This window comes from Poecilia reticulata, chromosome 22 (assembly GCF_904066995.2).
Source record: "Poecilia reticulata chromosome 22, P_reticulata-male-v2, whole genome shotgun sequence".
In the NCBI taxonomy this organism is placed as follows: Eukaryota; Metazoa; Chordata; class Actinopteri; order Cyprinodontiformes; family Poeciliidae; genus Poecilia; species Poecilia reticulata.
In genome coordinates this window covers 15492391-15518043 of record NC_088851.1, presented here as the reverse complement: position 1 = coordinate 15518043, position 25653 = coordinate 15492391, and the positions used below count along the sequence as shown (strand labels likewise).

Genomic DNA, 25653 nt, shown 5'->3' with positions numbered 1-25653 from the left:
CACATAACGAAAAGATCTCACCACCTCAGCCTCAGTCACAGCCTTCCTCCCACCCCCACACACTCGGCCAGTCTGAGAGTGACGCGAGTGCCAAGGTAGCGGACGGCTGTTACATTCCTGTAATGTGAGGTTCAGCCAAATCCGATGGCAGGGCCGGCTGTGTCACCTGGCAGTTGGTTCTCTTCAACATTAGTTATCCCAGGACAGAACTGAAGCTCCCTGCAAGCCCCTCCACAAACACACATTCACGCACACAAACACACACACTCTGCCAACCCAGAACTTAAAAATCCTCCGCCCCTTGCCCCCCGCCCGCCTTGACTTTAAGCCTTCGACAGAATTTTATGTGTACACAGATTTGTGGTTCAGATTACTTTAAACCAATTTCCCTCAAAGTGAGGTGACTTTTCGTTGTTGCGGTTTTTATTTTGAGGAAGCCGCCTGGAAGCATTTGAAGTCCTCACCTTGTGTGGTACTGAGGTGTGTCTGCATGGGGCGTGGATTGTTGTTCACCGGGCCTATCCGCATAGTCCGCTGGTAGCGCTCGATTTCTGACAGCCGGTCGGAAAACTGCATCTTTGTGTCTTCCATCTTCACTCGGTGTCCTGCAAGATGGAGGAACATGCACGTTTTACTTCCTCCACAATGGCTGAGGGAAAGTTTTAAACATCCTGAAGCCAGCGTTGATCTTTTTCTTGTGTACAAGAGCAGATTACTAAATTAGAATATCAGCTGATTTATTTCAATAATTCGGTTCAAAAAGTAAAACGTGTATTTTATAGATTTATTATATCAAGTTGTCCAGAAGACTGTCACTGAGACCTTTCACAATGAGGGTAAAAAGCTGGATGTTTAGATCACGGTGTCCAAGCATTTCAGTGGAAAGTTGAGTGGAAGGAAAAGTGGACCTTCTGCTGTATTTAAAATGTCCTGGAAGACAGCTCTGCTAATTTTAAACTTGAACAAACACAGTGAGCCAGAACTAGTAAATAACATGGCTGATCAAATAATCACTCACTGAAACGTCTGAATAAACCTTATTAACTTGGTGCCTCTTTGTTGTTCCTCCAGGCACTAGGATCTGAATTTCTAAATGAAACTGCTGAATTGTAATTTGGACCTCTGGGCAGCAGTGCAGGTCCTTTTCTCCCCAGCCAAGGTACGGTGGTTTAGAAGATGTTTCCGGTTGAGGAGCAGTTAAAAATAAGGATTGTAATAGTTTTAGCTCTGGTTCCGGACATGTCTTGGAGCACAAACTTCAGCTGCAGTTGCCTTGTAAATCTCTCCCAACGTCTCAAATAGAGTTTGGTTTACAATCTCTGCAAGGCTGCGATTACTTTTGTAACTTGTGTGCCTTGTTTTATGACACTTTTTCCTTCCACACAACTTTCCAATAATACCCTCGAATACAGCGCTTTATAAAGCCAGCTTCCTATGGCAACTGCCAAAGTCAGCAGTCTTACCCATGTTTGTGTAGGCCAGAAGAGTCCTGTATTAAAAATGTTTTAAATTGTTCTGTAATATTGTAATTTTCTGAGAAGCTGAGTATTGTTTTCATTAGCTTTATGTCATAGCCGGTGCTTGAAACATGTCTTCTTTAAATGTGCGAGATTAATCTACGTAATGAGTTTCACTTTTTCCATCTGAATCATTGGGATTAATCTTTATGTAACAATTATATTCTGAATTTGAGAGAACTAAGGAATTGAAACAGGACCCCTCGATCTACTTTTAGAATAATCCAAGGTAATCATATGTACAGAGGAAGCTACTGTTGCCATGTTTTTAGCTGCCAAACACAAAAATATTATTAGAATGTCAGCAGACCTTGAAATACACTGGCTAGACACTAAATGTTGCCCAAGCTGCACCTGCTGCCACGTCACCCACAGATAACGATGGTGTAAGTGGTTGAAAATAATTGCTGCAGGAATGTTGTTTTCCCTGAAACTGATGTCTAATAAAGTGCGAATTATTGCATTAGGAGTCTCTGAAAAGCGATGAGGTTAAACGATCTTTATCTGTACTACCTCATTTGAAAAACAGCACAATGTGACTACATCTACCCCTAATAACATCCCCCTATCTTGCTTTCTCTCTCACACACACACACACACCCCCGCACCAACACAAATTCAGGTCTGACTGACACAGCACTTAGTCAAAAGGAAACACCCAAACAAGGTTATGAGACCTTATAGTCATCAGTCTTCAGCGTAGCAAAGAAAAAACACAGATGTTTATGTGCACATATGTGTATGTGTTCAGGAGGTGAAGTCGGGGAAGGAGAAGTGACGCATTTCTGCTGCACCTAGAAAACTAACCAACACACTTAGTGCCCTTATCACTCTGCGGTCCCCTTCGGGGAAATGGTAAGAGAAGAAATGAACTCTGATTGTGCCTTTTACGTGGACAGACGCATGTGTATTCGCACATGCACATGCTTTACATGTGAACACACCTTAAATGCCAGACGTAAGTCCGGATGCCTCTAATGGGGGGAAGAGATTTTAATGTAACTATCAATGCACCAAAACTGTGTGTCAACCAGCATGTATACATTCTGTGGTTTTCTCCCTGGCATCTCTACAGAGTAGCCTAATGTGAAGTAATGGCTGGATTTGAATATTTTATCACAATATAAAGAGGGCAAGGCAGACGGACCAATATGGATTTTGCCCGTCCTTTCTCTCCACTGACCCATGGGCAATATATCTTCCCTCCGAGGCTGACCCATGGGTAAAGTTTCCTCCCGTTTACCGCTCTGTCCATTTGTTTGGACCCACTGCCTCCTTTAAATCTTTAAAATTATGTAGAATTATATATATACATATATATATATATATATATAACAAAAATTTTTTTTTTGATCATTCACGATTCCAATCTTGTTCCAATTGATTTATGCCTTCTCTTATTTACTATCCATGTGCCTAAATTAACAGCATTTAGTGCAGTGATCAGCCTCAAACAATATCCTCGAGGCACGTTTGTGAGCAATATATTTTTTTTTATATAGACATAGATTGTGTTAATGGACTTCAAAGATTTCTTTGAGAATCAAAGAAATCTGGTGTAAAAATACAGGGTTTATGTCCGTCACACTTTTTCAGTGTTTTAATAGATGTTATTGAAAAAATGGGGAACAAGTTGTGTTTTGTGATAAGTAATTTGAAAACAAATTGCCTGAAGGTAAAATTAAAAATGAGCTCTTTGTTAGTTTCTCTCCAGTCTATCAACAAGAGACCAGTATTTTACTTAAGTTTAAGAGATTTTCTAATCGGGGCATAACGAGGCATCCATCTCATGAGGTGATGCATGACACCGAGTTCCGAGAACAAGATTTTAGTTTTTTTTTTTTTTTTTAACCACAAATCACTATATTTTGTTTTAACAAATTGTATCCGTTTGTTTTTATAAAATCTGCAATCAAGAATATCCCTGTTCAGGCTTAGATATTTTTCATGCTTGTTTGTCCCAAAGACAAAAGTCAATGCTTGCTCTTGCTCTTCGTGTTCTAACAAATATAATTTTATAAAGCTCAAACTTTTTCTTTTTTTTTTAAAGAATCTATGTTCAGTGGATAATTATCCAGCACAGGCCTATTCATTTTACATATGTAATATTATGAACTGGATATAATTTAAATACAGTCAGACCTACAATTTAAAGTGCTGGATTCTTCCTCAATGCTTGTGTTGTCAATCCAATGAAAGGTATTTATTAGGCACCTTTATTAGCACCACAGAATAATTAAAGAGCTGCTTCCTTTCCCATTTCAAAATAAAAGTCTCAAATATAGATATGCTTGAAACATGCACCTTTATACCTGAGACTCATTAATTACATGTAATTATGGGATGTTATATTTGTTTCAGACGTTGTAGCTGCAAGTTGGAAAATAATGGGTTATGGTGCTATTAGCATCACAGCACCATAACAATATATTTAAATTTATGTCATTAAAGATAAATGAAAATATTCTCTAAAAACGATTGTTCCGTCCTAAGGGCAACCCTTATTTAATGAGACACAAACTGTAAAGAGCAATAAATTAGTTTTTATCTTTCACTCCTAAAGTCTAATAAGGTTTGGAATTACACTTTCAGCTTCCTCAACATGTTTCCAGAAAGTACCATTATTTCACCAGCTAGCAGCAATTAGGTGTTGCTATATGAGACAAACTTCCTTTTGGCGGGAAATGTTAAGTTAATTTAATATCACAAGAACTAATACCGACTCTAATTTTTAACGCCCGAATGATTCATAGGTCAGAAGTGAGTACCTTAGCTACTCACTTAATTAAAAATGAAACGCAAGTAAAACTAACCACAAGCACATCATTACCACAACAATGATGTGCTTTGAAAAACAAAAATGAAATTAAGAAAGGTGTTCAAGTCCAGAGTGCGAGAGTATCTGGCTCCATGGCGAAAATACATGTTAAATGATGCGCAATGAGCGAGAATCTAGCAGCCACAACTCCAGGACGTTTGATTTTTTTCACACGTTCTGATCAGCCTCTGATAACCTTGAACTTACAAGTCTGAGAAAAATTCAGTTATGACTCATCTGCTGGAGCAGAAACTGCTGTTCTTCTGCTGCAGTAAAGCAGCTTGATTTCCTGAACATTATGACACCAACTCAGCCGCTGTACCACTTTGGTCTTTGCCGTTACTCAGGAACACCACCCCCCTCTTCGTGCGCTCTGGGATATCTCTTTATTCAGATGCTTTGCAGTCGGTCTGTCTTCTCTTTAAACTGCAGTGGAAGGAATGGAGGTTGGTGTTTTCTGTCTCTGACACACAGGGACCACTGTCGACTCCAGACCAGAGTACTGCCAACCTAGGGGTAGCAGCCCTCCAAATATAGCCCCTATATGTGTCCTTGCGTAGTTATTAAGAGATTTACACCACCTCAAACGGCTGAGGTCAGGGAAATGATACATCCCAATGCTCTCTGGCTGGAAAGAAAAAGCAGATGCCACAGAGGGGAAAAAATATATAATTGGTCAGTTTTTCTGTTTCCAGTGGTGGTCTGAGATGAATTGGCTCTTTAGAGATGAAAGTAATCATTCAGCCGCCCACAAACACACACACACACACGCACACACACACACACACTTGAGCTGCAGACCTCGTGGCCTGGTTCCAGCTGGCAGGGACACACACACACACACACAAACTCATATGCTGCATGTGGCGACAGTGTTCACAGCTTCCAGCAGGGGGGTTTAGTGTGATGATGAGAGGGTGGTGTGTGTGTGCGTGTGTGTGTGTGTGTGTGTGTGTGCGTGTGTGTGTGTGTGTGTGTGTGTGTGTGTGTGTGTGTGTGTGTGTGTGTGTGTGTGTGTGTGCGTGCGTGTGTGTGTGTGTGTGTGTGTGTGTGTTGGGGGGGGGGGGGGGGTTGTTTTTTTTAGGAGTGGAAGTTTTTGATGCATCATTGGAACAAGGCCTGGAGCCCATTAACCCGGGACCCACAGTTACTGTTAACACCACTAATCAACTGATAGGCAGCTAAAGACCCTCCTTCCCTCTGTTTTCTATCCTCTTTTCTTTCTTTGCTTGGATAAAATTAACATTTTATTAACAGATTTTTTTGTGAATAGTTCTTTAACAAGAGTATTTATTTTTCTTTCCCCTGGTCGTAATGGGGAAAGCAATCGTGGAACGGCAGTTGTCCAAGAAGATTCAGTGTTGGACTCTTGGCTGGGGAATTTCTCTGATCAGTTTACATGTTCTCTGTGTGCATGTATGGGCGCTTTTAAGGTACTTCTGCTTCCTCCCTGCATCCAAAAACATGTACTGTATGTATCGCCCACATTAAATTGCCCTTAGGTGTGACCATGTTCATGTGGTTGCTTATGTTTTGCCGTTAGGTCAACTGGTGACCAGTCCAGAGTGTATCTGTGCTCTTAGAAAATAGTAACGTGCAAACTCTCTGTCTCTTGCACACCTGCTATAAGTGCATCTGAAACAATTGGAATATCATCTAAAAGTCGATTGTTGTTTATCAGCTGTAAAAGTGATAAACCCATATCATAACTTACGGAGTTTTTTTTTTAATTAATTAATATAACTTCCTACTAAAGAAAACTTGGTATTCAAGAAGCTGGTTCTTAATGAAGAGCTTCTTCAATGCATTATGGAAACGTTAAGTCAAAGGAAAATCTATGCACAAACTACAGCCTCCATTACAGAAACATTATCATCTACACAATCATGGAGAACACCAACAGCTTTCCAGCAGGCTGTAAAGCACAACCAACATAAGAATGGTAATCCACCAAAGGTCATTTGTAAAGAATCTGGCTGTTCAGAATGCTATATCTTAGCATTTTATTTGTAAGTTTAGTGGAAGCCAAAAGTGTCACAAAAAAGGTGAACAACCAACAGGGACTGTGGAGCAAAGGCTGCAGCTGAAGTCAACATCTCCTATAAACAGAGGGAGATGAGAGGAACCAAACCGGGCTTCCTTGATACCTTAGCAGATCCAAAAGCTGAACGCCGTCATACCAAACTGCAGTTGCAAGCTTGATGCCATAATTAATAAAAAACAAGCCTCAACCAAGTTTACAGTCAGCAGATATTTCTGTAGTGCAATTACATTTATTATTTTACATATACATTTAAATAAAAAAAAGAAACGACACTTGTGAGTTTTGTAATTGAGACAATTATCAAAATTATTAGAGGAAAATACTTCAAATATTTTTGTTTGTAAAATAATTTCTATAACATACAAAAACTTCATTTCCTTTTTGATGACTTTCTAGTTAACTTGGATGCAATAAAATAAAAATGCTGTATTCTGGTGCGAAAAAAAACAAAAGTAAAACAGGCATCATGTTGAGGCGTTCAGCCTTTAGCCTGGTCGGTTCTGTATTCATGTGCGGCTCGTCGGGTTTGACCACCTGCGTTTGACTTAGACTCTGCGGGGCCGAGGGCCAGAGGGGGGCTCCACACCAGCCCCATTTCAGAGAGGGGGGAGTTTTCGCGGTCAGATGAATATTTAATGCGTCAGGGTGCACTTAGTAGAGAATGTCCTGGTTCTTTTTTTCTATCTATGATATCATAACCACAAGATAGAGCTGGGAGATGGGAGCCAATGCACATATGAGGCCTAAACAGCAGCTCAATATGCATCCAGTGTCGAAAATGGATGCTGGAGGTTGTAGATTTACTAGCCTCCTCTCAGGGTAGTGGTCGCATCAACTGAAAGCATTATGGAAGTCTACGAAGAATAAATAAAATGCTTGATATAAAATGTCTGGTATTAAGGATGCACTGAGAGGTGGTGGCTGCGCTTTGAAGAACTGGGTGCGCCGTTCCCTGCCCTGCTTTGTTTTGTGTGTGAATTGTTTTTTCTTTTTTTATTTCCTGATAGTTTCTCGTAATTGCTGCAGACTAGCGTGACAAGTTATTTTGTTTGCACTTTTACTCCAGACCTTCGAAGCACGTGGAGGGCAGGTAAAGTGAAAGTATGGTAAAAAAAAAAAAAAAATTGTTTTTTTTTTTTAACTGTACTCTTAAGTGGGGGAGCAGGCCTGACCACATGAACGGTAAAATCCACCCTAGCCTTCCTCCACAAAGCCCATATCAGCTCAACACAGAGACTGTTTGCTCGGTGAGGTGACTGCCAGGGCTTGAACATGATGCCACATCTAAATGATCGCCCAGCCCAATGTGTTTCCTCTCTTCATTCATCCTTTTTTTTTTTTTTTTCCAACTTCTCCTTCTGTGTCTCCATTAAAATAAACAATGAAAACTCACTCCTTCGCTTAAAGACACGCACTACAACATGAGCCCTCCACGCTATCTGTGCAGCAAAGGGCAAGGCGTGTTTGGCTCGAAACCAAACCTTTACAGAATTTATTTGTAGTGTAAATATTTTAATTGACTGCACAAATGGACTTGATGCATGCATCAAACATAGTGAAAACTATGCCTGGACTGCATTGTCTTGCATAGGATTACATGTAAAAACAAAAAAGGTGATAAATGGTGAAAAATGCAGTTGCGTTTGAGAAAAAAACACACAAAAATAGCACTTAGCCTCACTTGCAGGTCATATAAGCTTGGATGTGTTATTTGTGCTAAAAGCTTTAAAAAAAAAAAAAAAACGCGAGCTGCATCCTTATCTTGCTTCTGAAAGCCGTCAGCTCGATGTAGAGCGACAGTTGAACACATGCAGTGCTGGGGCCTACTTGCCTGTCTGCAAACTTCCGTTTGCCCTCAACAGACACTGAGGACGTTTCAACATCTGTTGAGCAAAGCAGTGCACACCTGTCTTCCTCTTCCTCCTCTCTAGCGGACCTGAACTCCCCCCACCCCCCTTCGAGCTCTTGCTCCCACCCCGCTGCTTTCCGCCACCCTTTTTTCTTCTACTTCCCTTTTTTACCTCTATTCCAGGCACCCTGCTAACAAAGCATCTCTGCGGCGGCGCCGTGTTTGGCACTCCGCTTGCCAAGGCCACCAATCACACCACCAAGTATTTACAGTGGGGCAAATCAAAGTTCTTGTTTTGAGGCAGACCCTGAGGGATGTGGGTTTTACCCTTGGTTGGTGATTGTGGCTGTCTCGTCTGGGCCAAATTGAGTCAATGCTAGCCACATACAGACATCTCCCTGCTTTAAAATAATTTACATAACTCCTCTAACGCTTTCAATATGAACGCATGAAACGGCAGTGCTGTGTTATTATCACAGATGAAATGTGCGAAGCAATTTCTTTTCTTTATCTCACAACGGGAGTAGAAAATCTCTGGACTCGGTTGCAAATAGGGGTTTAATGGAAACACGGTTTGGGCTTGCTGAAGTTATCTGTAGCTCATCCTGTACGACCACAGCTCGGATCTGCTCCCTCAGGCAGATGCATCACAATCTCTGGGGACATAAGCAGTGTGAAAAATCCCCCTCGCAGGCCTGAAAACAAGTCGCTCACAGCGGAAGTTGCTACATGAGCCTGTTTGAGCAAAGAGCACAGCCTTCCTTTTCTGATAAGGGGGGATAAAGTGCTTTGTGTGTCAGTGTGTGTGAGACAGAAGCAGCGACGGGCCTATAAAAAAAAAAAAAAAGACACGTTCGGGCAGGCTGGACGGGGTGCAGGGGTGCCAGAATAGGAGCCAATGCACCCGGATTCTTTAACAATACAGCGAAGCCCGTAGCAAGTTGAGAGCAATCATTCCTCCTTTGTGCAGCTGCTTTGTTCTTTATGCGTGTGTGTTTAACTGTCTTCTACTGGAACGCAGGCGTGTTGGGGGGTGATAGAAATGGGGCTGTTTTTCAGCCCTCTTGGCTCCTTGCCTGCAGACGTTGCTGATTTCCCACTGCTGCTGTTTTGGCCTTGTCGAACACAGAAGGCCTATTTGGCTCCACTGACAGCTCAAATTAAAGCAATAAACTGCTGCTAGTTTGTTATTTTAGCTCTAATGGTGAATGAGGTTGTTGTGAGTGCGTGCGTGTGTTGGTGTTTGCATGTTTTCAGGTTGCTCTAAGCAGCGAGGTGCTAAGGTAAAGGTGGGGGTTCTTGCAGAGCTGTGAGAAAGGGAAGCAAGCTGCTTGCTGTCACATACATCAATGCAACGCCAGTAGATGTGTCAAACAGTGTTCACACCTCCATGCACACCAGATCGCGCACAATAAAGTGCAACAACTAGTGCATTGGCCCTAAACAAACACACAGCTCGCAAAAAGTTCCACTGAACTGACAATTAATATTCCAGGTGAGTCAGAGGACACGCGAGAGATGTAAATATATTAATTTTCCATTGCGCTCGCTTCACCTTCAGCGCGTTTTCTGAATTCACCGGGCTGTTTGAGCTGCAGGTGTGAGCTTACAGAACTGACCTCACTTTTTCTGCAGCGATTCCTGTCAAGGCTTCACTCTGTGCTTTGCCATGAGGACTGCATCCCTCTCCACTTTTGGAACCTCGCTGTATCTATTATTTGCTTGCTGTTCCTGACTGTCGAAGTCTAAAGAAATAAATATCCAAACCGCAGGGTGGTGGTACGCTTCGTTTTTCCCAGCAACCAACAGGTGCTTCATTCCCTCGAGCCGCCCCCGCAGTGCCGTCCCAGTGCAGAAAACCATTTATTGTCATAATGCAGCAGCCTAGAAAAATGGACTATTTATTTTTCTAAATGCAGATCAGAACTTTTACTGAATTACAGCTGAAAGGTCGTAATGGCCCCCCTCCTGTAAGGGTCAGTGTAAATAAGGAAGAATGAGCGCACACAGAGTGGGCATTTTACTTCCCCTGGTAGGTGAGTAAACAGGAAAGACGCTTGGCTGGCGAGTTTAGAAGAGAGCCAGGGTTCTCATCTGATTCTCAGAAAACGCCTGCTTGCATCATCAGAGCAAAAAAAATAGAAAAAAAAGCACTGTCTGAGTCCTGTGTAAATTATTTGGTAATTTCTAATGAGTGCTAATCCTCTGTGTGGCGTCAGCAAAAGTAATGTGGAAATTTTAAGCAGCCTGAAGCTGTTTTGCGTGCGTCTTTGAAAGTCATCAGCTGGCCCGAGGAGGTGGCATTTAGCTGTTTTTTTTTTTTTTAAACATCAAACAATGTTCTTCTTTTTGTCCTGTTTCTGCAGCGACAGGACACCAAAAGACTCAATGGTACATCTTATTTTCATTTATTTTGTAGTAAGAACCACAGGAGGATTAACATAGCTGTGTGTAACAATCTGTCATACGAAGAGTTGGCCTCAAAGCTTCTTTATGTGGTTAACAAGCTTCCATATTTCTGTGTAATTTAATTATCTGTAAATAAATTCATCAGAATTACTGATGCACTAATTAAATTGATGTCGATTTCCGTACCAGTTTTGGCCGACTCTGCTGTAGAAAAATAAACTTATTCTCAGGGTTATGTTGAATCAAAAAATGTGCCAGATTTTTTTGTTTTGTTGTTTTTGTAGAGATTTTAGGCTCAAGCACAACAAAACATAAAAGAAGTTTACAAAATTATTCCCTAATCTCTGGCTGACTTTAATTAAATTAAAAAATCTTTTTTTTTTTTTTTCAGAATTTGCATTGCTCATCTTCAGTCGGATTCAATTAAGGAAAAATGGTCAGATTCCGATTTCTGGTCAATTTATTGGTATGGCTCTAATCATGCACACATGTTCTCATGTCTGCCTTTATATCTGTAGTATAGGAGAAAAATAAACAGCGGCTTGACATTCTGCTTTACTCCTCCAGGGAGACGCTCATCTGCGCCCCATCACAAGCCTCAAAACCTCAGAATGTGGCGAATGTTTTAGCCTGAAGTATAATAAAAAAAACACCACTGCATTCCAGCGGATTTATCATATGGCCAATATTTGCTCTGCATCTAATCGCCAAGACTGTGCATGATTTGTCGGCAGTGACCGAAGGGGAGGAAACATGCCACAGCCTCTAGTCACTGTAGACGCGGCAGAGGTTAATTTTTACCTCTCAACTTTAAGAGTACAATAAAACTGCTGCTCTTCTATTGTCATCTGTGTGAAATGGCACTTATTAAGACCGTCTTAATGACTGAATGTGAAATTAGATGGTGATGGATTTGATTATTAGGACTTCTGGCTTTGGTGTCTGTAGATTATAGATGTTGAGGAAAGCACCCAGAGTCTCACATGCTGCTGTTTCCCCCACCCCTCCCCTGGCACTGATACACCTGTAGGCCTTTCTTTCAAAGACTCTCATCTCCATTTTCAAACATCAAAGTTGCCTTTGAGAGCAATCGGGACCGAGGGTGAGCCCTTTCATGTGATTTGTGGAGCATGGGCGTGGCGCTGTATATTAAGAGGGGATGGTGATTACCTTTTTTCTTCTTCTTTTTTTTTTTTTTTTTAAAGAGATGCACCTGGCAGGTGCATGAGCCTGAGCACCCGCACACGCAAATGCATCAACATGCATGCTGTCTTTTTGTTGACTTTGCAGAGAGACTGCAATATCACAGGAAAAATAACACAGCAAATGTCATTGTTTGGCTATTTGCATACTTTGTACAGTCTGTGTGCCAAATGCAAATAGACTCAACCCGCCAACTCGAACATGCTCACCCCCCCCACCACCACCACGCCGAGTCCTTCCCCCACGCCCATCATTCTCCTGTAGGAGCTGAGCAAACACACCCAAGCGAGCAAATAGGAGCAAGAAAACACGGTGGTACTCGGGCGCTTTTTGGTGGCGGGGGGTCCCTTTGGGGTTACGACGTGTCTCGCCTTCATCTCGATGCAAGCAGATGTTGAGCTCACTGTACAGAGAGATCAATTCTATGAAACAAGCTGCCACTTCAACCTCACTGAATTGAAACAGCCACTGCTGATAAGAAAATGTCAGTTTTCAGATATGACTGTAAATACTCTATTTTTTTGTTTGTTTCTTTCACATGTTGCTGAAAATAAAAAGGGTTGGAAGCTATTTATAAAAACGCGATACAATCGGTAACAATTTTTTATTGTCAATTATAAGAAGTAGGTAAAGGAAACACTAGTTTTACTCAAAAGAAAATAGATGTTATAGTCTAAATCAACTACTCAATCTATTTTTGACATATTTAATTATTTATGTTTATATTTTATCTGCTGTCCCATTGAGATCTGAAATCTTTTTCAAAAGGCAACTTTGCCAAGGGAAGCTAAAAATAATACTACTGATCAAAATAAAATAAATTCAGAGTAGTAGAATAAATAGTAAACTGAAAATGGAGTGACATCTTCTCGGGCACAATGACAATCCCCCTTTGCTAACATGCTTCATGATGCTCTTAAAATCATTTACTGGAGTGAATGTTTTATTGAATTTTTTTGTTTTTTACATGAAAATAGACATCTGTATTAAACAGCTGTTTTGCCAAAGTATGAAGAGCAAACAGTCACAGCCACTGGCAGAAAACCAGGGTACAGAACTTTATAAATCCTCACGTTTAATTTCTTTTTACCTCTAAAATTAGATCCTCAAACCCTCTAGAGAAGCTGCGAATACAATTTCTAAATATCATTTCACAAGTTCAAAATATCTTAAGCTCAGTAGATGCAAAGCTGTAAACAACTCTTCCCCTGTCGGTAAATAGGTGAATGGTGATGTCATGTTGAAGCAATGTGAGAAAAACCTCAGAAGTCAATATAGCTCCTGGAATCTGCTTTACACAGAAATTCTAATATTTTTTTTTCTCACATGTTCATTTGCTGCATGTCATTCCTTGCTGCTGTCATTGGCAGTTATAAGCACTGTTTCCAGTTTCAGCACAGCCAAAGGATCATAATAGTGTGTGACAAAGCTAAAGAAGTGCGTGCGCGCGTGCACGTGTGTGTGTGTGTGTGTGTGTGCGTGTGGTGGGGGGTGCTGTTATAATGACGAATGCCGGATGCATGATGAGGAAATCGGCAGCAAAGACGACAAAAATACTTAGCGGAGCATACTTTCTGTTCAGGGGCAGAACTCGTCTCTGTGTGTTTGTATCTGTGTGTGTGTCTGGGCATGTGGAGCTACTTTAGTGTACACAACTGTGCCTAGACGGTATGTGTGTCTAACCTACTGCTCAGGTGTTTTCAGAAGGCATGTCATTCTTTGTTTCATGGCCCCAGGCAAGTCACCGTTGCAGTCTTGTCCATCAGGTTCTCCCGACTGGATCAGCAAACATTAATTTAAACGTCCTCCCCCTCGGTGCTCGCTCCGCTGCCACGGCTCTGCTGCTTACCATGCAAATGCAGAGGGGCCCTGTCTGCACAAACAGCCTACCGAAGCCCTGAGCACGACGGCCCTGCTGCCTGAGCAGAAGCCTCAGCCTTTCTGCACTGTACTTTGTGTGGCATCATAAACCAGAAGCAGATCAAAGCGGTTTGAGTGTACAAAGCTGTCCCCAAAAGGATGCAATTAATAATAATAAAAAATTTTTTAAAAAAGTCCTGGAAGTTTTATGGTGCCTGTCTGCTTTGTTCAATAGTAGCGATGTAAGACGGTTCCTTGTGGTTAAAGAGGAATCTGATTATTTTTATGGTCCTAATATCGTCTGAAAGGCAGCGAGTGTTCCTGTTCTTCGGCTCTGCTGCAACATGACTCTGAGAATGTGTTCCTTGTTTAAAATATGAGAGCTCCTTTATATCATCTCGTGCAATTTCTATTTCAAGGCTACAAAGTCTCAAATGCAGTAAAGTGGGCCGAAATGTCATCTCAACCCCAGATCTGAAAGCTCATTCAGCCCCAACATAATGGACAATATTAATATGCTATATTTGCTTGTTTTGTCAGCTGTTTAAATTACTTTGATGATGATGCGGGGATGATTAGATGTGTTGTTTCCATTGAGGTTTTAATGCTTCCTCCGTTATCAGGTGGTTGAGCTCATGAGGTTCTCTGTTGTAAATATGAAAATGATATTCATTTAAATCAGCTTCAGCAGAAGTTTATTTTTGCTCCTTCTGTGAATTCAACTCGGTGTAAAAGCGTTTTTTAATGGAGCCTTAAATTCCTCCTGGCCTATATTAAACAGTGTCACTTTATAGCACCGAGCGCCAGAGTAAAAGTAGCTCGGAGCCGAAACGTGTCGACAGACAGACGGGAGACAACTTTAATGCGCGCAGTTATTTCAAACCAGGGACTGCACATCAGAACGCATTTATGCACAGACACACGCATCTTTAGAGAACTTCTTTCTTTCTGTTCTACAGCAGAAATTGAAACCATGCACACACACAGTGTCTATTATGCTGTCAGTGTTCTGTATTATACCTCTGCAAATAGCATCCAGCATGGCAAGTGGGGTGTGGGGGGGGCTTGAGGGGTGGTGCTGCTCATATCCCCTCTCATGTGACACTGCTGCGCTCTGTTTTGAATGGGTTAAATCCACCCTGTCCCAGTATCCACCTCCATACAAACCACAGCGATCCATTTGTTCGGAGAAACCTTTAGCGCCACATTAAACGCGCTCCCTTCATGGATGCCATCATAAAAAGACGTTGTCTAACTTTGAGCCGTACAACACATTTATGCACGTACAGTTCTCCCCTGAAGCGATGGATGCATCTGATTAACATTAAGCTCCTCCATCCCCTCCGTATTGGCTGCTTTTGCCCCACATGTGAAGCGCAGCTGCATGTGGGTAAGCAAGGGCGCTAACAGCTTCAGAACGCCGTGGGAAGTGCCCCTGGCCTGCCCTGCGTTAAATCAACGAGCCACTTATGTGGTCAGGCAGGTAGGACCCCTCTGACCAGCGCTGAGAGGAAGGCGAGGAGGAGCGGAGCCACCTGTGGCTTGGAGTCACGCTCAGCTCCTCTTAGTGGTCTTTGGTTTTCGCCTTAATGTGCTACAGTTTCCTCTGACTGGACCTTTACGGTGATCCTCACACACACACGCACTCACACACACACCTGCACTGCTATTCTACTGAGAACAATAAGCTGCTCTACCTTCATCCACCCGAGACTCCATTCCTAACCACACCTTTTAACCAAAACCTTAATTTTATCTTAACCCCAAAACCAACTCTGGTGAAAAACTGGATTTCTGCACTTGTGAGTAGTTACACACCTACGCATGGACACGTATCAGGCTTGTTCTGTCTTTTTTTTTTTTTTCTAACTGCACATGAGTCATGCGTTTCTCTTACGGTGAACAGATACTAACACCCACACATGCTCTGATGGGAGGGCTGTGCAGCAGCCGCATCTCTCTGCAGTGCATGCCAGATTTGTGGTGTGTGTGTGATGATGTCTGCGTGCGTGGACTTACTGCGTGGTTCCCGGGGTCCGTCCACGGTGACTTTGATGGCACGGTGATAGGTGGCCACCTGCGGTGGTCCGGTGAACACTGTGATGGTCAGGGTGAAGCTCTTTCCTGCAGCAAAACCACATTGCATTCATGATGACGGATCACTCATCGGTTAGAATTACACACTAAGCTTGATGATGCCTCATTTTGAAAATCAAATCAAACAATTTTATTTGAATCTGTGTTTATGATTTTTTTTTTTGGGGGGGGGCGGGGAGGTTTGGTTTGAGCTGATTTTAGGAACCTGATTAAATTGGATTAATAAGTCATTGAATATTTTCATTGAGACCTTCAAATCAGTTCTCCCTGCTAAAATAAATAAAAGAACCATATTGTTGACAGTTTTGCCATAAACATGATTTTGATTACTATAGGAATACCTTCCAGATTCCTCCCAAAGAGCTTACAGCATTAGAATATTATTGGCTAAATCTTGTCAGCATTTAAATCAAAGCTGTAGCGGAATAAATGGAGGGCCCCAGGAGGGGAAAGGACCACCTCCATGAAACTGCTACCTCCCACTCTGACCAGAGTGTCTTATATGCATGTAAAAGAATTTATATATATTTTTAGAAATGTAAGAGAGAAGGAGAACTTGGGTTACTCGCAAGACTTTTTATTTATTTACTTAACAGTGTTTTCCATCTTGTGTAGTAATCTGTTTTGAATACCGCAGTATAATAATATTATATTATGGCTTCCGAGGTATTTGTGCCATCCAGAGATTAGAAGTGACCATCTTTCTCACATTCACATATTTCTGGATGCGGCCCTGCACTAGAGTCTGTGCAAGAAGAGGAAGGCAAGGCGGCGTGTGACGCCTGTTGTGTGTGTGTGTGTGTGTGGGTGGGGGGTGTAAGTGTGTGTGTGTGTGTGTGTGTGTGTGTGTGTGTGTGTGTGTGTGTGGAAGGAGGGGACTCCTTATCTTAAAAACAAGAGCGTGAGAGGAGAGCAGAAACTTTTTTTTTCTTGCAGAAGTTAAATATATACCCTATAACTGCTTTTTATTTGTATTTAGGTTTGTTTGCAGCCTATCCATTAGACATTAATCTTGGTTTTTTTTTTATATTTGATGAGTGGGGTAAATAATAAAAAAAAAGTGCGTTGATAATTAAAGAAATGCTTCTTCCACTCAGTGACATTCAAACTTTTGAATAATTTTTAATGTGGAGACAATGGGTTGTTTATACTTTAACAATGAGAGGTTTTGATTTGCTTGATAGGGTACAAAAAATACAGTCAGCAGGCCAGCGCTTTAACCGCAACATCCTGCACTCGGGCCTTGATGTGTGACTTTCTGCACAAAAATTAAACCCAACACGGATGATAAAACCGGACTTAAAGGGTGGAATCAGCTGGTAAAAAATGTGTGTGTGTGTGTGCTCATCTTTCCACCTAGAAAGGATGAATGACTATTTGTGCTCTCTTAGATTTGGAATATACAGACAAGTTGCATCCGCGCTTCAAGGCCGTGATATTTCATAAGAATGGACATCAGAGTGAAATTGTATACGTCAGAATGACTCATAAAACTAACGTAAATGTTTGAACTTTTTAAATTAAAATGCTGATAAAGATTTTCTTATATGCTGAAGGAATGAGTGTACACAAACACGGAAATAAGATTGCGATCTATTAGTTTCCTGAGTAGAATTGTCATCGTCTAATTGTTTGCAAGAAGGCCCTGAAAGCATCTGTGAGAGCGCGCGTTTGCGTGAGAGAGAGAGGGAGAGAAGGAAAGAAAGAAAGCGAGAAAGCGAGAGAGAGAGGGTTTGATAGTTTTGACTCACCTCGTCCGCTCCTGCCCACGAAGCGGAGGTCGTTGAAGCGGGCCACTTGGTTCTTCATCACCGCGGAGGCGTTCCGCAGCTCGGCCGAGTAATTCTCATCGTTCCCGGCCATGACGGTGACCAGTGTCCCGTCGGGAACGTCGCCGAGCGCAACGACCTGCGCACGGGAGGAAAAGCAGGTGGTCACTGCGGGTCGCCAAAATAATAATAATAATAATAATAATAATAATAAAAGAAAATCTCCCTAGGACTTCGTGTAGAAACCACATCCGGTTGTCCTATAATTAACTCCAAATTTCTTATACAGTTTTCCCACAATGTTAGTAATGCAAATGGTATAAAACGTGTAGCATGCAAGAGAGAGATTTACCAATAACACACAGCAGTGTGAATCTACCGCTGACATCCAGTTAAATGTTTATGTCAACATTTTGATTTGCATGGTGACCATTCTATCTCTATCCGGCTATTTTTTCCCCAGATGTCTCATCATTTGGATAATATATTTTTAGAAAACTGTGAATAAAATTATGCAAAAATGGATTAAAACGAAGCTTTACTGCATCTTGGTTTCACATTTCCGACTTCAAATTCTAGTTCCAAATTGTAATGCCTCTGAATATCGCAAACGTATGTCTTACTGCGTCTTAATAATTACATTTTAGCTCGAATAATGTTCAGTGTAAATTTATAAAACACCAGCAATTAAATTCCCATGCACAGATCAGACCATCTCTGTCATTACAGTAGGAAAGTAACTCTGTGCATTATTAAAATGAGGAATAGTTATTTTAGAAACCACCAATCTTGCCTTGAAAGCCACGGGAAGCGTCTTGTTGCACCGCCAGTGCGACGGCAGCACCGAGCAGAGGAAGTTGGGGCTGTCGGTCCGCACTAGCTCTCCGGCGTGGTCCGCCAGGACGTCCACCACGTTCCTGTTGTCTGGCCGCGTCCTCAGGGGCCCCGGGGTGGCCATGGGCCCGTTGCCGTCTCCGATCTTACTGCAGGGGAAGGACGTGGAGGGCGGTGTGAACCGTCTTGTGGTGGGCGGCTCTACGGGAATATGCATCACAACAGCTTGGGTCAGCGCCACCTGACTGGGGTTGTGTCAAAGTCTCTGGAGGACAGGCAAACTCAGGTTATTGGGGGGTGGGGGGGTTCGTGTCTCTCTTTCTGGTCCAGACGCAGCTGGTCTCAAAGGATGGAGGCGAACGCGAAGGGGGGCGAAAAAAAGTTCCACTGATTGAATAAAAAATGTATAATAATAATTTTAAAAAAAACCACTAAACTCTGCTGAATGTGGCGTTAGATCAGCAACCCACAATGTCTCATCTTGAAGAACATCAGAGTTGTATATACGTATCTAACAAGCTGACGCTGTCCAAACTCTGCGCAGGGTTGGACTTTTCTATCTGCGCTCGGATCTACCGCACACTTGAATACTTTCAGCCGCGTGTAAACAATACATCAACACCACAGAGCACTCTAACTCTCAGCTAAAACACCAAACTAAGGAAAAATTCCCCTAAATATTTTTGGAACAAAACGATAATCCAGCCACGATAAATGTAAAAGTAGAGTCCAGCTCAGCGGTTGTCGCAACTTCTAAATATCACCATAAAACTACCACCACCGCTGAGCAAAAGAGAGAGGGAGAAAAAAATATATATATCTAACTTGAATGTCCTGAACTCGAATAAAAGCAATCAAACTGCAGCAGTCCTTTGTTCGTGCGTAAAAGTAATTTTCCCGATTGGATCTGCGAGATCCTGAAATAAAAAGGAACGGTTCCCCGTCGCTCCAGCTGGATTTCCTTTCAAAGTTATCCTTGATGGGGCGCAAAGAAGGAGACTTGTGGCTGAGCGGACTGCAGAGTGCCGCGATATTACTTTTACACAACTCATTTCAGCTTTTGGTGACTGGGTTCAGCCAATGAGTGCGCTGGGTTGGGCTTTGGCGCACCAATCAAAGTGCGTCGCTTTTTCTCCGGATCTGCCCCGTTGTCACATACTACACCGGCTCAATTATTGATACATATCTGCTCTTCTCCGTGAGCTGCAGACTACATGGGTAAATAGTTTTCTTATAAGTTTTGAATTATTATAGTTCATTTTTTTACGCACACCTGATAACGTAAAGCAATAAGATAAATGTGATACACATAAAATTGTATGGACTTCAGGGTTTTAAAATGATCTCAGATTTAAATCTGATGTATTAAATATCGAGTCCATACAACGCAACTGCTGCGACAGGAAAACAAAACATTTAATTAAATATCTTAAACTTTATTCTCTCCACGTTGATTTATTTCATCCCATGTCACTGACTTGTTTTTTTTTTTGTTTGTTTTTTTTTATCATCATTATTTGATCTGTTTATCGTCCATCTAGGAAAAACTCTCACAGACCTGTGGTTTTAATTTCACTAACTCATCTTGAAAAGCCATGAGCCATGTCTGGCGGCTCCATTGCTTCTCCAAGTAAATAAAAAACTTTCATAAAGCAAAATTAGGGTTTCGGGCAGATTCTTATCGCGTTAATTACCTGGTCTGAATTAAATATGGAAAATTAAAACAAGCGCGCAATAGTCTCTTAATTGCCTCCACATCAAACACGCAACCCAGTTCTAATTGCATGTGTCTGTGTACGCCAGAGGCTTAAATTATTAGGAACTCAAAAAGTTGCATGAAATGACGGCACACCCTGCAAAACTCCGAGGCCATACGTCCTTCTGACACTAGTTGGCGCGTTTGCCTTTTCAATCGCTGTCAGCCCGACCAGTCTGAGGCACATATTTCACACTTACTGAGGCACAGAGAGGAGGGCAAGCTTTATCTGCCTGCGAGAGAGTCGGAAACCTGAAATATTCTAGACTAACCCCAGAAAGTTAAATACAACACTTTAAGGTGTTTTTCATGATGAAAACGCTTTTTTTTTTAATCACTTCATTTGATTTGTATACTTCTGTTTGTTTTTTGCTGGAAGTTTTAAATATCATTACAGCTTTTAAAATAATACCTACTGTGCGTTAAAAAGAATGGGGACAACATTTTCGACTTCATATTTGATATGATGAGTTTTTGTCCGTAACGGAGCCGAAGTTGGCAATTTCTACTAAAATAATCAGTACATCTTTACTATTTGAGTGTAAACTCTAGAAACTGTTATTGTGGATTTAAATGGTCAGCATTAATTTGGTAAATATTGGACGGCGAAATTATTTATTTAGTTATTTGTAATTCTCATTTATTTTTCCTATTAATGATGAGAAGCATCCGTCTTTCTTATCTTGATCCCAGATTTAAAAAAATAATAAATCATCCGAACATGTTTTTAAGCGCATCTATGCTTTGCATCAGAGGGTGTGTAATTATGGGGCCCGTTGTCGTCGTGCTCACGCGCGTTTTTGCGCGTGCGTGGTGGCTTTTATGTTGTTTACTTGCAGGAGAATAAATTAAGTGGCGAGAAGAGACGCCAAAAGTGGCTTTAAAATTTATTTAATCACCCGTTAGTCTCGTCAGAGGTACAGTGTGATTGGATGTGGGGGAAAAGAATAAAAATAAAATAAAAAATGAGGTAATTTTAAGATTAAGTTTTACTATAAAGAAATCAATCAAGTTTAATTGATTGATTAAATGGATGATATTCTGTCAAAACAGAAAATGAAGTACAATACAGAGGATATTTCAGTTGATTAAATTAAATTAGTATTGAACTAGAGCTACAAACTTAACGCCTTTTTGTTTCTATGTTGGTTATTGCTGCAACAAAATGCAATAAAAAAAAAAACAAAAAAAAAAAACAACAATTTCTTAAAACCTGCTAATTTGCTTATGTGGAAAAATACCAAAAAGCTGTGACTGACAGGAATGCCCTCCAGAATGTTTTTTAATGAGTGACCAGATGGTGGCCCTTCAGAGGTGAGACACCAAAACCAAAGTCAGAAAAGAATTTCGGTTTTATGTGAGAGAAATAAGAAATTTATGTCTCATTTCAAAATGAAAACAAAAAACAAAAACAAGAAAACCTAGCTTTGTTACATTTTTTAATTTCTTTTAAACAACCTAGTACTCTTACTGAATTGCTGAAAATGTGTCAATATATGTGAGCATGTGATAGTTATTGCCCAAAGTACTGTCCCTCTCTTAATTTCTGACATATCTGATTTTTCTGCCAGTAGAAAATTTAATATGCAAACCAAATTATCTGCTGGCATAAAACTGCTTTAAAAACGATAAAAATTGTTTTTAATTACCTAGTTTTACCATATTGTGGTCATATTATTAAATTAAATATTTTCTCTGTTGACTGCTATAAAATAATGCTTCAACAAAAACATTGTGCAAGAAAGTGTACAGGTACAAAATGAAATTATCTTAAATTATTTCAAGCCAATGAATGGTGGCCCTTGTGCCGCTGACCCTTCCTTGATGGCCCTACTGATGATTATGAAAATAGGATTTTGAGTAACACGGCAAAATACTTGAAAAGATTCTGATTCAGATTAAGGGAAAAAAATAGTTATAAAAGATCAAAAATCCAAAATTTCCCTCAGTTCTAGCTCACATTGTCAGTTCACATCAGCGGTACCCACAAGGGGAGTTCTGAGGAGAGAATGGCTGCTCTGATATATTCAGTGTGGTGCCACACAAAGATTGCTGACTTGCCACCTCTTGCAAAACTTTCTGAAGCGTCCCCTGCATTCAGGGATCAACTCTGCAACCCTTAATCTTTAAAAAAAGAAAAGAAAAAAAGCATCATGTCCATTCAGATCACCTATCATGCAGCATCTATTTCAAGTACAGCTCAACTGGGACAGTGACAATGCTGCTGATATTTTAGTCGTCCTCCTGCCGTAGTTCATTATTAATACGTGACCGCATGCTCCAGCTTCACCCCACTCAGCCGTAATGTGCGCTCCGGGCGCCTGTCACATTTAGACCTCCGCATTTCAGCACGCAGTTTCTACGGTTTCAGCCGCACAGGCATTGAGGACGGAGCCCGCCGTGCCCCTGAACGATTTTTAATGATCCGAGTGGGCTGAGCCTGAAATCAAGACAAGAACTCCTGGAGGACATGTGAAACCCCCGGACCCACCTCAAAAATAGGCCGGGGCATATAGGTTACTTGCCATTAAAAGAATAAAGAGAGAAACGGAGCCTGCAGTTGCAAATGACAAGAGCATCACATCATTGTTAACAAGTGGTTACAACGTGAAAACTTGTGATTAAGACGTTCTCTCCATTTGAAATTTCCAGCTAAGCTAAAAGCAGAGCTTCCTGTATCAGAAAATTTACAAACTATTGGAAAGATCATCTAAAAACTTTTTCTTTTTAATAATTTGAACCGAAGATCTAATTTTGGAGTTCTTGCATTGACGCTTGCCATCATTACTCTGCTTCAAAGCTGAAGTAAAAACCCCACGTACTTCAAGTTTTCTTGTGTAATGAGTCAGAATGTAAAGACTAATATGACTGTGATCACCCTTAGCAGAGAAACCAGTGAAAGCCTTTGGGGTCTGCAATATATACCTGCCTCTAAATGCCACCCACACAGCTTTCAGCGCCACTTAAAAGTCACTTTGAAGCCGGGGACAGTCTCGGATACATGAAGCTGCTTTCAAAGTTTCTTGTTTTTTACTGAATTTGATCTATTAGCTTGTGTAAACTCCCAGGCTATTTTCAGTTCAGACGTGGCACACATAAGCCTTTTGGAGGGGTAGTTATTCATTTGGAAAAAAAAAAAGAAAAAAGGGGGCTAGAGGTAGGGAGAGGGGGGCAATTAGAAATAGTTTGAGGTTCGGCGATGACATAAGACAAAGATTTCTATCTTTAGAGAAGCTGTGGCGCTCACACATTTCTGTACATTCACAAATTACAGGGCGAGCTTTGGCCCTCAACCCACCGAATGCATTCCTTCCGAAAAGTGTCTGCTCGAGTTTCAGCCGGGGGTTTCTCTTCAGTGGAAATATGAGTGTTCTGAATGAACGACTCCTATGAAATGGAGTTTTATTCCTCTTGGATTAAATTAGCTCTTCTTTTGGGGCTTGAGGTATTTTTTTTTTCTCCATGAATGATGAATTCTGTGGTGGCTGTGGAACGTCGGGGTTGTTTACCCTTCCCTCCTATTTTTTCTCTTTTTTGTTGAATCGCAGTTCGCTGTGAAGTGGACTTTTTTTCTGCTTGATATGACAAGAGTGTCTGTGATTAGACTCCCCAAGCATGATGTAAGTCACCAAAAGTCATTTGTGCCAGTCTCCTCAAAGCCAAATCATATTCTAGCGTCAGAGTGTTTATATACACAAGTATATGGAGAAACTTTTAAACAACACTGAGTGGGTACAGACTGTTTGGGTTTTGGGTCTTTCGCTGCTCTGATGGCTGATTCTTCCTCAAATTTTGATTACACAGCGTGTCAGCACATCACAATTGGCGGTCATTTTTGTCCATTTTGATGTTCAGACAAGAAAATAGGAAACACATTGAGCAATTTCGATCATACAAATTTGTATGTTTCTTTTTTGTCCACCGAGGTCGTCTGTGTTAGTTTTAATGATGGCAGGAATGCATCTGTGTACTCAAACGTCTGCAGTTTTTCTCATGGAGCTCTGCTTTGTACATCCAATAACTCATAAATAAGAGTGTCAGGCCCCTAATTTCAGATCCTTGAAGGCACCGAGAGCGTATTTTATCCAGGCGAAAATGAACAGAGCGGTGACATTTCCAAACCCAGCACCTAATTACTATGTAAGCGTGATGAGCTGAGATGCAGCGGTCACCGGAGGAGACAATGAGCACATTCATCTCATACATCTTTAATATTCTGCTTGCATTTTAGAAGAAAAAAAAAGGTGCAGAGCAGAGGGCTTATTAAATTTGTCTGAAACAACCGAGCGTCATAATGGCTGCTAAGGGAAAACTCCAAAAAGGTTTTTATTTCTATCTACTGAATGTAAACGGGCTTCTTAAAGAGAATTTCAGACATGTGCTGCATGTAGCTGTCTGACACATCCTTAATCCTCCAGAGCAATCTAAATATATTTACTCAAGTACCACATTTAATTAACAATTATATTTATTTTCATACTGTGAAGTAAAAAAAATTGATTCTTTTATGTTAGACATTTAATTTCAAACATTAGACAAAGTATTTTTCAAGTTATAATTTTTAAATCTGTGATGCCATATCAAAGTGAAAGCTGCACTTTAAAATGATCTTATGGCTTCACTTAAATAAGAATTAAAACCATATAAGTAAATTGGTTCAGATATGTGAAGGAAATCAAATATGCAGACTTTTTAAAGGTGGAAACAATTATTTGAAGTGCTGAATCTGAGTTATTTTGCAAAACATACAAAGGAACATTAACTGCACTCCGATTTCAAACATTTTTTTATGCAGGCCATAAATTTTACATAAAGATGCTGTTTCCAATCATTCTATTGGCTAATTTCATTTCTGGAAATAAATTCAAGACCCCTCATTTGCTGTTTTGACCACAACTTTAGCCTAAAAGTTCCAGTCGCAACAAAAAAACAAAAAGTTAACTCAAAACTGGAGTTGATATCAATTGTCAAATGAGTAGAGAAACATGACGATGAGACGGTTCAATATTTTGGGCAACGTTATTGTACTGCTTTTGTTTTAAACCCCCGCTGTGATTCGAACATCTTGGGAACTTTTACCAAGCTGTCATTATGACTGTATCTTCTGCAACATTGCAACATTGTTAATAAAGGTCAGGTTTTGCATCTTTAAAGGTTAAAACAAACTCTTCTGGTAGATATTCACATCTACCCTTAAAAGTCACCAGTTACTTAGACAACATAGGATGCAAATGTTCCCTTAGTTTTCTTTCGATAATCAACAAAGAAACTGAATAAATTTGTAGTAAAAAGGGGCTGTTAGAAAGCAAAACAAAACTCATGTTTTAACATACTTCCAGACATCGGGATACATTGTCACAACTGTATTCAGCACCAGATGTTTGCTGGGGAAAATTTAAACAAGCTTGAAGCAATTTGTTAACCAGTAGAATTGACCTTCAGTTACAGTAAGCAAATACACATTACGTTGTGACAATCAAAATGTGCTGAAATTATT

General features: G+C 40.9%; 1 protein-coding gene across 3 annotated transcripts in view; it reads right to left on the bottom strand.

The window, feature by feature from the left end:
- runx3 (RUNX family transcription factor 3) overlaps positions 1–25653 on the bottom strand; it is a 54444-nt gene that overhangs the window by 13380 nt on the left and 15411 nt on the right. For 2 of the 3 annotated variants that reach the window (XM_008399599.3, XM_081603027.1), the window contains 4 exons: positions 18360–18601; positions 17549–17705; positions 15720–15824; positions 465–605 (listed from right to left, as the gene is read on the bottom strand). In XM_008399599.3, coding sequence (XP_008397821.1) covers positions 465–605; positions 15720–15824; positions 17549–17705; positions 18360–18601 — 645 coding nt within the window. The remainder of the gene's footprint in view (positions 1–464; positions 606–15719; positions 15825–17548; positions 17706–18359; positions 18602–25653) is intronic. The other variant, XM_081603028.1, reaches the window with a different exon arrangement.